The sequence below is a fragment of the Myotis daubentonii genome, chromosome 7 (assembly GCF_963259705.1).
Source record: "Myotis daubentonii chromosome 7, mMyoDau2.1, whole genome shotgun sequence".
Taxonomy (NCBI): domain Eukaryota; kingdom Metazoa; phylum Chordata; class Mammalia; order Chiroptera; family Vespertilionidae; genus Myotis; species Myotis daubentonii.
Genome location: NC_081846.1, coordinates 48,258,450 through 48,271,259, shown reverse-complemented (window position 1 = coordinate 48,271,259; position 12,810 = coordinate 48,258,450). Strand labels below are relative to the sequence as shown.

At 39.9% G+C, this 12,810-nt stretch overlaps 1 protein-coding gene across 3 annotated transcripts in view; it reads right to left on the bottom strand.

Annotated features, from left to right (window-relative positions):
• Window positions 1-3,553: 3,553 nt before the first annotated feature.
• FASTKD1 (FAST kinase domains 1) overlaps window positions 3,554-12,810 on the bottom strand; it is a 30,885-nt gene continuing 21,628 nt past the window's right edge. For all 3 annotated transcript variants that reach the window (XM_059704186.1, XM_059704185.1, XM_059704187.1), the window contains 7 exons: window positions 12,239-12,353; window positions 8,480-8,608; window positions 6,878-7,009; window positions 6,403-6,516; window positions 5,677-5,815; window positions 4,734-4,848; window positions 3,554-3,802 (listed from right to left, as the gene is read on the bottom strand). In XM_059704186.1, coding sequence (XP_059560169.1) covers window positions 3,707-3,802; window positions 4,734-4,848; window positions 5,677-5,815; window positions 6,403-6,516; window positions 6,878-7,009; window positions 8,480-8,608; window positions 12,239-12,353 — 840 coding nt within the window. In that variant the 3' untranslated portion in view covers window positions 3,554-3,706. The remainder of the gene's footprint in view (window positions 3,803-4,733; window positions 4,849-5,676; window positions 5,816-6,402; window positions 6,517-6,877; window positions 7,010-8,479; window positions 8,609-12,238; window positions 12,354-12,810) is intronic.

Genomic DNA, 12,810 nt, shown 5'->3' with positions numbered 1-12,810 from the left:
CAAAGATACCACTCTTGGAAGGGCTAGGGATTATATCACATAGTAGGCCCTTAGTAACTATTTAATTGAATAAATGTGTTGCAAGACAGAGAGGAAATCAGTATTCCTTCCTCAGCATCTGTTGGATCAGACCAAGTCAAGATTCACTTCCCCCTCTGCTATCTCCCCATTTCTTTGCTTCCATTTATAAGAAAGTCTTGTCTCCTCCCACTTTCTCTTAAAACCAGTCAGACTTTCAAACTCATCACTTCACCAAAACTACTCTTTTCAAAGTTACCAGTGATTTTTTAAAAAAAAACATATTTTTTTATTTTTAGAGAGAGGAAGGGACAGGGAGAGAGAGAAACAGCAATGTGAGAACAAAACATCAATTGGCTGCCTCCAAGGATTGAGCCCACAACCAGGGCATATAACCTGACCAGGAATCGAAGGGGCAACCTTTTGGTGGAAGGGATGACACCCAACTGAGCCACACAGGCCAGGGCACCAGTGATTTTCACATTACTAAATTTAATGGGTATTTCCCAGTTTCCATCTTACCTACTTGGCTTCCTCCCACCCCACTGACCAATCCTGTCCAGTCTCCTTTGCTTCTTCTTGACCCTCTTCCTCTTCACCCCTTCATGTCCAAGCACCTGGAGCTCAGTCCTCAGACCTTTCCTTCAGTCACACTTTCCTCTAATCACTTTTAGTGATTTCTTCTAGTGCTTGAAACTTCCAAATTTAAATCTGAAACCGGCACCTCTCCCCTGACCTCCAAACTCATTTATTCAAGTGCCTATTTGATATCTTCACTTAGATATTTAAATGGCATCACAAACTCAACATGCCTAAAACAAACTCGTGATCCTCACCCCCACCACCACTTGCCACCTTCTTCTTCCCCTGGACTTCCCCTTATCAATCAATGGCATTGACATCTTTTCAGTTGCTCAGGACAAAAACAGAATTGTCCTTAAACTCCTCTCTTTTTTTCATACTACGTACCCAATCTTTGAGCAAATTCTGTTGCCTCTGCCTTCAAATACATTAAAAAATCTGACCACTTCTCATTACCTCCAAGCCTCTATCCATCTCTTGTCTGGATTACTGCAATGATCTTCTAATGGGTTTCCCTGCTTATACACTTGCCCCACCGCAGTCTTTTCTCATATCAACAGAGTTGTCAAAGTGATCCAGTTAGAATATGAGTACTTCATTTCTTTGCTAGAAACTCTCCAACGGCCTCTCATCTCACTCAGAGTAGCCATGAGATCATATATATTTGACACTGTTATCTACCTTTCCTCTTATACTTCCAACCCATTTGTTCTGCTCTAGCCACAGTCAATTCTTTGTTATTTTCAAACATAGCAGGCATATTCCTACCTCAGGGTCTTTGCACCTACTCATCTCTTTGCCTAAAGTACTCTACCCTGAGTCAGCCTCACCTCCTTAAGTCTTTACTCAAATGATAACCTCGTCTTTTCCCAGTTCACCCTATTGAAAACCACACGCACCCATAATGTTCCTATGAATTCTTCTCCATATCACTTAATATCATCTAAGGTGTGTGTATGTATGTGTATATATATATATACTAGGGGCCCGGTGCACGAAATTCGTGCACTGGGTGTGTGTGGGGGGGAGTGTCCCTCAGCCCAGCCTGCCCCCTCTCACATACTGGGAGCCCTCAGGCGTTGACCCCCATCACCCTCCAATCGCAGGATCGGCCCCTTGCCCAGGCCTGATGCCTCGGCCAGAGGCGTAGACCCCCATCACCCTCCGATCGCCTGATTGGCCCCTTGCCCAGGCCTGACGCCTCTGACAGAGGTGTCAGGCTTGGACAGGGGACCCCCATCACCCCCCGATCACTGGCTCTGGCCCCCGCCCAGGCCTGAGGCCTCTGGCCCAGGAATCATGCCTGGGCAGGGGACCCCCATCTCCCTCTGATCGCTTGCTCCACCCCCCGCCCAAGCCTGACGCCTCTGACCCAGGCTTCAGGCCTGGGCAAGGGGACCATCATATCCCCCCAATCCCCGGCTCCGCCCCCCACCCAGGCCTGATGCCTCGGCCAGAGGAGTTGACCCTCATCACCCTCCGATCACCAATCACCGGATCGGCCCCTTGACCAGGCCTGAGGCCTCCGGCAGAGGTGTCAGGCCTGGGCAGGGGACCCCCAGCTCCCCGCGGTTGCAGGCTCCGCCCCTGCCCAGGCCTAACGCCTCTGGCCTAGGTGTCCGGCCCGGGCAGCGGGGACCCACAGCTGCAGCGGCCCTGCGATCGTGGGCTCCGCTTTAGGCCCAGGCAAGGGACCCCTAGCTCCCGGGACTGCCAGCTTTGACCGTGCCCAGCTCCCATCGCTGGCTCCACCCCTACTTCCTGCTATCACTGGCCAGGGCAGCAAAGGCGCCTGATTCTCCGATCATGGCCCCAGGGCCGCCTTTGCCCTGCCCCCCAGCTCTTAGCTCCCCCCTGGGTTTCCGATCACTGTCAGTGGCAGGTGGCTTCTTCCTGCTTTCCCTTTCGCCTCCCTGCATTGTGCCTACATATGCAAATTAACCGCCATCTTGTTGGCAGTTAACTGCCAATCTTAGTTGGCAGTTAACTGTCAATCATAGTTGGCAGTTAACTGCCAATCATAGTTGGCAGTTAATTTGCATATAGCCCTGATTAGCCAATGAAAAGGGTATCGTCGTACGCCAATTACCATTTTTCTCTTTTATTAGATAGGATGTGGGTGTGTGTGTGTACGTGTGTATATATACATATATATGTGTGTATATATATATACATACACACACACTAGGAGCCCAGCGCACGATTCAAAATCACACAGTGCCGCCCACCCTACGGTCCAGCTCTGCCTCCCTCTCCAGCCCTTGAAGCAGCTGTGGCTGCTGCTGATCAGGCCCTCCCCCAGCGCAGGCGCCCGAAGGCCCCTGCCACCCCACCCCCGATGCTGTGCGTGCAACCTGCTGTCTGGTCAACCCGTTACAGCATCCCGGTTAATTAGCATATTTCTCTATTTTTTAATATATATATATACACACACACACACACACACACACACATATATATATATATACATACATACACACAAACACACACATATATACATATGTGTATATATGTGTGTGTGTATATATATACACACACATATACACACACACTTTTTTTTCCCCAGAAAGGAAGGGAAAAGGGAGAGATAAAAGCATCAATGATTAGAATCATTGATCGGCTGCCTCCTGCACTCCCCCTACTGGGGGTCGAGCCCGTAACCCGGACATGTGACCTTGACCAGAATCAAACCCGGGACCCTTCAGTCCACAGGCCGACGTTCTATCTACTGAGCCAAACCAGCTAGGGCTAAGGCATATTTTATTCATTTACTTTGTTTGACTCCACTCCTGAAGATACAGTGTACTCACTGCTGTATTATCAATATCAAAAACAGTTCCTGACAATAGCATGTACTCAAAGATGAATTGTAAACTATTTAAGTTTCTTAAAAGCTACGTGTCTTTTATATTAAGAATGTTAAACAATTTCCCAACAGACAGTGGAGAGGATATTCTATTGTAAAATGTCTGTTTATTTTAATATGGATTCAATTGACCTTAAAACCAGTCAATTCTATACTATTATTTAACTGAGTCAGACCACTTAATTAAAATAAGTTTATATGTAACACACTCTGGTAACTAATTTTAAATAAAAACTACTATCATGATTTGCCATCTCCAAATATACGTTCTCTTAGGTAGTCCATTCGAGCATTCTTTGTTGACAGTGCCATAGAGTTCCATTCTAAATGCGGGATCTGTGAAAAAATAAGTAATGCAGATTGAGTGGATTTTAAGGCAACAACAAAAAGCATCAGGGAAGACTTCTAAGCACTACTGAGCACAGCTGTAGAAACCCTATGAAGTTAGTTTACATAAGTATAGCCTTTAAACCCGTTTTGGAAGCCAAGTGGGTCCTTCCTCCTGGTGGCCCAGAAGACCTTTTTCTGCCTCACAGGTCTTTTCATCCTTCTGTTCCTATAACACCAACAATGGACAGTTTTTTCTAGGCACCTTTCCAACATTCATACTCAAGCCTTTTTCTCTTACAACTCTATCCATTTGGTAAGATAAATGAAGACAAGTCAACAGGTCTTCTAGGTACAAGTAATGATTTTTATTTACTACGAGGGGCCCGATGCATAAAATTCGTGCAAGGGGCTCGGCCCCGCCACCGCGGCAGCTGCCTCTGCTGCGGCTTCATCGGGACAGCCGTCGGAAAGATCTGGTCTAATTAGCATATTATGCTTTTATGATTATAGATTCTTCCAAAAAATGGAGGATATTTTGTTTCAGATATTTTAGTACAACTTTTTTAAATATTAAAAAGATGTAATTCTAGAACTTCAACATTAAAAGGAAACACATGTACATTTTTCTGTCTAAATAACTGTCTAAATCAGGGGTCCTCAAACTTTTTAAACAGGGGGCCAGTTCACTGTCCCTCAGACCGTTGGAGGGCCGGACTATAGTTTAAAAAAACAACTATGAACAAATTCCTATGCACACTGCACATATCTTATTTTGAAGTAAAAAAACAAAACGGGAATAAATACAATATTTGTATTTGCATGTGGCCCACGGGCCGTAGTTTGAGGACCCCTAGTTTAAATGAAGCATTTTTTCACTAAGATATAAATCACATACCGTAGGTATTTTAAGAAGATGATTTACATGAGTATCTCATACCTGAATTACACGATAGCCCAAAATCTCCAAATGTCGTTTTTTCATAGCAGATTTTCCTTTTAAATGAGGAATGTTTCTACAAAAAGCTCTTAAATCCAAAAATTCCAAAGCAATTCTATATAAGATAAAAATAAATATTTGCTCTAAAATCAAAATGAATAATTATAAGCCTTCCAGGAAAAGGTTGTATTTTATAAACTAACAAAAAATCAAATGAATATAAATGAGTATACCAAGTTATCTTCTGTCTAAATTATTAATGACAATTAAGCCTATTTCTTAGAATTATAGCAATTATACTAAATATCTCCATGCTTTCACCCATTTGTTTCTCTATCCAATATATATTTCTTTTTTTAAAATATATTTTATTGATTCTTTACAGAGAGGACGGGAGAGGGATAGAGAGTTAGAAACATCGATGAGAGAGAAACATTGATCAGCTGCCTCCTGCACACTCCCCACTGGGTATGTGCCCGCAACCAAGGTACATGCCCTTGACCGGAATCGAACCTGGGACTCCTGAGTCCGCAGGCCGACGCTCCATCCACTGAGCCAAACCGGTTAGGGCTCCAATATATATTTCTTATGAACCTTCCATATGTAAGGAAGGCACTGTGAGATGCAAAGATCAAATGACATAGCTTTAGTAAGAAATGGCGGAGGGCTATCAGAAAAGCAGAAAGGTATGGAGGCTCCAAAGAAGATACTATTTGCTTCTGCTGAAGTCAACTAGGGGATTAGCACGTTATGCTAGGCTTTGGACAATGAAGGATGGACATTAAAGCAGAAAGCACAGTAAAAGCAAAGGTATAGAGGCAGAATGCATGAGATGGATGAGAAGCAGATTCTGCTACTCCATAAATCCTTGATAAATGAATTCATTAGATTATGCCAAATATAACATTTAGATGACAAAATCTGAAACTAAAAAATAAGTTACCTTTCAGCTCCTGGTGGCAGTCTTGATCCAACTATTTGGGTATTTGATTCCCAGTGCATTTCTGGCAGTTTTCCCAAAGTTATATTATGGCTTCCATAAGGAAGAGGTTTTTTTCTTTTATCCAAGATACACTCAAAATCTATAAGCAAGTACAAGAATCAACAGTATGAGTTATCCGACTGATTTTATAAGATCTGGTCCAAAATCAATCAATACAAATCAACCAGCAAGTATTATTAAACTATAACTAGTATTTAGCATGGGCTATACTTAAGCACTAGACTAGGCCAAATCACATTAAAAAGTTTTTTTTAATCCCCTTAATTCTGTTGGTCACATTTGGAGGGAGCTAAGCCAGCTCATCTGAAAACTAGTAAAGATTCAAGCCTGTATCCTGTCTTTCCTATATGAAGTGTACATAAGCATAAATAGTTGACATTGAAAGTTTTTAAATTCCAGCCAATAAATTCAGAAGGAATGATAGATGTAGAATATCACTACTTTGCCCCCCCTCCAATGAATGATGGATTTAGGCAATGATATTTTTTTTAATTTTTTGTTGTTAATCCTCACCTGAGGATATTTTTTCCCATTGATTTTTAGAGAGTGGAAGGGAGAGGGGGGAAAAAAAAAAACATCAATATGAGAAATTTTCAAGATAACTTAAAAAAAATGCAAAAAAACTTCTCTTTAAAATTCCAGTTGATGAGATGATTAAAGACTTACCTATTGGGTGGTAATAAGGTGTAAGAACGGAGGCTTTTACACAATTGATTCCTCCTAATACCTCTGCTAACATTTTATAAATCTGCTGCTGCGCTCCATTCAGGCTGCCAATATCTTTATAAAAATAAAAAGAATTACTTCACTTAAAATAATCAGTTTTTGAATGAAAACCATCCAATTCTATAAAATGAAACATAAAGATTTATATTTCCAACAAGGGCTTCAATGTAATATTATATGCAATGACACTAGATTCAGTATAACACAAGTTCTTTGCTCTCTACCAAAAGGGTTTTAGTGTCATAAATATTAAGAAATTCTTATAACACAAATCTCTCCTACAAAAAGGTCCCATTAAACAGGTCATGGCACTGTTGGAAACTCTGGTGTCATGGTTAGGTCTAAAAATAATAACAATGTACTATCTAATACTTGAGAGTTAAACTTCACTTTCTGACCCAAAGAAAACTCAAACCTTTATTATAAAGTTGCTGACAGAAGCGGTCATGAAACCATGGAATCTGATACTCAGGACATTCCAAGCAGACTGCTCTATTTAATTCCATAAGACGAAATTGGACCTTCCTATTTAGAGTTGAATATAAAACTGAAATAAAAAAAATATATTAATGGATTTTGATAGCTTGAACCTAGCAAAGACAATCCATTTTTCACATTCATTTATCCTCACTATTGGTTGACACTTTTATTCTGATAAAATCATTTCAGTTGCACACACATGCTTTATGTTTTTAACTTATTACATTCAGTGGCATGATTAGAACCAACTCCTATGTTATTTCTACTAATTATTAATATTAAATCTATATTTTTAAAAATACTACCAAAGAATTTTCATTGGCCTATTATTCTGCATTTTGGACTCTATCCACAGGAAACAAAAATGAGGACAATGATTCATATATAACAAGCATTATTTATAACAGCCTCTAAGATAAATAAACTTCATTACATCTATATAATGGCAGAATATTTAGACACTAAAAAAATCATGACATTTCATGCTAAGTGAAATAAGCAGCCACCGAAAGACAAGTAGCATAGGATCGCACTCTGTGTGGAATCTAAGTAACAAAATAAACTGATGAATGGAGTGGATCCAGAGACATGGAATCATGGAACAGAGTGGGGAATCTCAGAGGGAAGGCGGGGAGTTAATCAACCAAAGACGCTGTATGCATATGTGCATAACCATGGACACAGACAGGGTGCTGAAGGCTTGAGGCAGGGGTGAGTTGGAGGGTGTCAATGGAGGAAACAAGGGGACATATGTAATACTTTCAACAATAAAGAATTATTTTTTTAAATCATGATATCAAAAGATATTTAATGGCATGAAAAATCATTCAAAATACAGTTCAATGACTAACGGCAACATATAAAAGTGAATACATAAATAATCCAAATTTTGTTTTAAAATAGGTATCTTCTATATATATAAAAGCCTAAGCGACCGAACGACCAAACCACCGGATGACCAGTTGACTGGTTGCTATGACGCGCACTGACCACCAGGCGGCAGACACTCAATGCAGGAGCTACCCCCTGGTGGTCAGTGCGCTCCCACGGCCAACCTCCAGCAGCCAGCTAACCTTCCACGGTCCCTCCCCCAGCTGGCCAACCTCCCGTGGTCCCTCCCGCAGGCCTGCCGAACCTCCTGCGGTCCCTCCCTCCAGCAGACCGGCCCCATCAGTCCAGATCGGGCGGCTAGCCAACCCCCTGTGACCCCGATCGCGTGCCAGGCTGAGGGACCCCACCTGCATGAATTCATACACCGGGCCTCTAGTAGATATATAAACATATACAAAAGAGCAGGAGATAGAAAAAAAAAAGAAACAACACTCCAAAACATTAAAAGTAGTAGTTTCACTTGGTGGTAAGATTGAGTAATCTTTTACTTTCTGTTTTATATTTTCTGTGTTTTCCAAATCTTCTACAATAAGCAGGAAATACTTCTATAAGCAAACAAAAAATTAACATTTAAGTGCTTTGGTACAGGTAGAGCTGAAACTTGGATATAATGTACAAATGATAACAATAAAATGCAGATACATACTTTCAAGTTGAGAATCCAATCTGCTTAAAAATTTGATGTTAAAAATTGTCTTTAGCAGATCTTCTGGAAAATATTCAAGTGTGGCCAAAAAGAAACCAAGAAACACTATCCTGAGAGGGTCCAATAGACCTGGAACAAAATTAAGATTTTTTAAAAATTATTACAGCCACCTCACATGTACATAAGCACACATTTTGTTCAGCTAAAACCAGGTTTTTAAGAAATGATACAAACACATCCTTGCCCAAAATAATCTATACTACCAGTAGTTAAGTAGTTGCCTTTGGGTGGGGGTAGAATAGAAAAGGGGAAAAGAAAGAAGGGTACTGTAGTAATATTGTTTCTTGATCTGTGTACTGATTCCATGGGTGACTCAATTTGTATAAATTCATACAATATGCTTCTTTATTATTATTATCCTTTCATTAAAAGTTTTTAATTGCCTTGAAAAGAAAAAGAATTCAAAACTAAAGGTCAATAGTGTACAGAAAACTAATTGATCCCAATCTCTATATACTGATGATCAATAATAATAAAAGTGTAATATTCCAATTAGACCGGATGTCTTTCCGGATGACCTTCTGGACGAAGCCCAGGCTATGAGGGAAGCCCAGGTCCCAGGTGCCTGCTGGCGGCCGAAGGGAAGCCCAGGTCCCGGGTGCTGGAGGGAAGACAGTCAGGGGAAGGAAGGCTTATTCCTGCACGAATTTCGTGCATCAGGCCTCTAGTAATAATACAATAGTGCTCAGAATTGTTAGGTATCACTGTAAGCACTTTACAAATATTAACTCATTTAAATTTCACTTCAGTATACAGCAGAAACGGTTACTATTTCCACTTTATAAATGAATGTACAGAAATACAGAGAAGTTAAATGACTTGCTCAAAGCCACACAGCTAGCAAGTGGAGGGTGAGATTTAACCTGGAGAGTCCAGCCTGGAGCCTGGACCGCTACCCTGTGCTACTCTGTAGGGATCTCAGATTTCTAGGCTGAGTGCAAACATGCAAAAAGCTCAGATCTCACCTAGCACCTCCTCCCTTACCTGTCACCCAGCAGCATGGCACATATCCCAGAGTGTAAGGCTTGAGGTAATTTAGCTGAATTGCCTCATCCAAGAGACATTACTGATGAGAAGCAAGGAGTCATCCAAAATGCCCTACTACAACAGTATTTTTACAAAGTACAAAAAGAATGAAATATTTTTTATTTTTTGCTGAGTTTATTTTAATAAAGCAAGATCAAGATAAATGAGGCATTTACTGATCTACCAAAACTAACATTTATTCAAAATAAAGAGAATTATTACTGCATTAGTTATTTTAAATTATCTTATAAAGGTCTCCAAAACTCTTCATTCTCAGAAACTCTTTTAAAAAATCAACCTTTCTTCTCTTATACCCTTAATTTAAAAAGAAATTCTATTATCTAAGCCTCTACTTAGAGAATATGAGAAGAGATGTATTTTCATTTCCTTCTGAAACATGACTGAACAACCAGGAGAGCATATTCTAAGTCTCAGTTTCAAGTCTCATCTTTCTACATACACTTGTGCTACTAAAAATGTTATATGCGCTATTCATATATAAACATACACAGAATACAGTCCCATTTTACTTGTCTATTAGCAGACACAATAGTGTCAGACATAGACACTATATGACCTATAAATCCCACAAAAATGTAGTAAAGTCTATGAGCATGATACTGATAAATTAATGTATACTGGTCTCACAGCAGCTTAACTATTAAAATTGATAGAAAGAATCAGATATTATGTGTCTCCAGATGTGATACAAACATCAGGTACACAGCAAAGCATACAAGGCATGTTTGCTAAAAATATTTAATCTGAATCTAATCAAGCACCTATTCCTAATTTCTATATTACTAGAAATACTGCAGATGAAGGAGCATGGTTTTAATAAAAAGCAATCAGATAAATCAATAATCTGAACATTCAACAATAAATGGCCAATCTCTTAAAATAATAATAATACCAAGGGGAAAAAAGATAGGGAGAAAGTGACATAACAACTCAATATTGGTTGCTTTTTAAAAAAGTCATAAAGACAATTTGGTGAGATTTGGGAAAATTTGATTATGGTATAGGTGGTACTTAACTTTTTTTTTTTAAGTGTGATACTGAATGTTCTTATAACCTCAAGTATTTAGAGCTGACTCAGTGGTTGAGCATCGACCCATGAACGAAGAGGTCACTGGTTTGATTCCCGGTCAGGGCACATGCCCAGGTTTTGAACTTGATCCCCAGTAGGGGAAATACAGGAGGCAGCAGATCCATGATGTTTCTCTCTCATCAATGTTTCTATCTCTCTATCCCTCTCCCTTCCTCTCTATCTAAAAAAATAAAAAAAATAAAAAACATAAAAAAAAATAACCCACAAATAGGCCCTAGCCAGTTTGGCTCAATGGATAGAATGTTGGCCTGCAGACTGAGGGGTGCCGGGTTCGGTCAAGGGCATATGCCCAGGTTGTGGGTTCAATCCCCAGTGGGGGGGGGAGGGGGAGGGTGCAGGAGGCAACCAATCAATGATTCCCTCTCATCATTGATGTTTCTCTCTCTCCCTCTCCCTTCCTCTCTGAAATCAATAAAAATCTATATACATAAAAGCCTAAGCGACCATTCAACCGATAGCTATGATGTACACTGACCACCAGGGGGCAGACACTCAATGCACAGGCATGGAAACATGGAACAGACTGATAAATCTCAGAGGAAAGGGGGGAAGGGGAAGGGTGGGAAGAGATTAACCAAAGATCTTATGTGCATACTAGAGGCCCAGTGCATGGATTTGTGCACAGGTGCGGGTCCCTTGGCCTGGCCTGCGGGGATCAGGCTGAAACTGGCAGTCTGACATCCCCCAAGGGGTCCCGGATTGCGAGAGGGTGCAGGCCTGGCCGAGGAACCCCACTAGTGCATGAATCCGTGCACTGGGCCTCTAGTATATATATAAAACAACAACAAAAAATAATTTATCAGACATAGATGAGTATGTACACACAAACACATATAGCAAATGCGGTAATTAATCATTATTCAAAAGCTAGATTGTGGGTATACAGTATAGAGATGTTTGTTATATTCTTTCAATTTTTCTGTACATTTGAAAGCTATGATGAGAATATTAGAAAAAAAAACAACCTTTCTCCCAAATCAATCTCAAGCAAAATATAAAACCAAAGCAAAACCAAAAACCCAGAGAATATTCTAGACCCTAAGAGATCAGCCACACAATGAGTGAACCTTGAATGGATCCTGGGTAAACAACCACAGTACTTTGTACTTTGGGAATAATAAAGGTCATTTACACATGAACTGTGTATTATATAGTAGGAGACTATTAATTTTCTTAGTTATGATAACAGAATTGTGGAGATACAGAAGATGTTCATTATTTTTAGGAAGGTGTATGCCTGAGTAATTAGAGATGAAGGGTCACAATGCCTACAAATTACTTTCAAATGGCTCAGAAAAAAAATAAGAGCAAGAAAGATAAACAGTAAAGCAAATATGATAAAATGTTAATGATTAGTGAATCTACCCTATGAGTATACAGTTATTCCTTGTTCATTCTTTCAATTTTATCCATACGTTTGACATTTCATAATAAAGTTTCAAAATTGGATATAAACTTTTTTATAGAACTCACAGCTACTATGGTTATCCTTTAAATGAGAAACATCAGCAACAGTATCCTCCCACCTATTCATTCAATTTAGTGCCAAATAATATACCTACTTAAGTAAGAATTAAGGTGTTGAATACAAGTTCCAAAAAATTCATCCCTTTGAGGTGGATCATAGTTCAAGGTGCTGAATGGGAGAATAATAGCAAAGATTGCAAAAGGATGGATCTGTATAAACAGAACAAAAATGTTTACTTTAACTTCAGTAAAACAAAATTTTAACCTAATTATTTTGGATAGAAGTCATTTTCTAACATGCCTATAGTTAAATGATACATGCATTACTCTATTTAATTTTTCTACCCCGCTATAATCTATTTAACCCCACTAATTTCTAGTAACTCTAAAGAAAATCAGATAATGTACGAATTAATCTTGTTAGATTAAAATCCCATTCCAGAAATTCACTAGTCATTAAAATGAAGAGGAAGCCCAGGCAGTATAGCTCAGCAGTTGAGGTCACCGGTTCGATACCTAGGCAGGGACAAGCCCCCTTGCTGGCTCAGTCCCCAGAAGGGGTGCATGCAGGAGGCAGCCAATCGACGTTGTTCCTCTCCGATTGATGTTTCTACCTCTCTACCCCTCTCCCTCCCTCTCTCTCTATAAAAATCAATGAAAAAATATT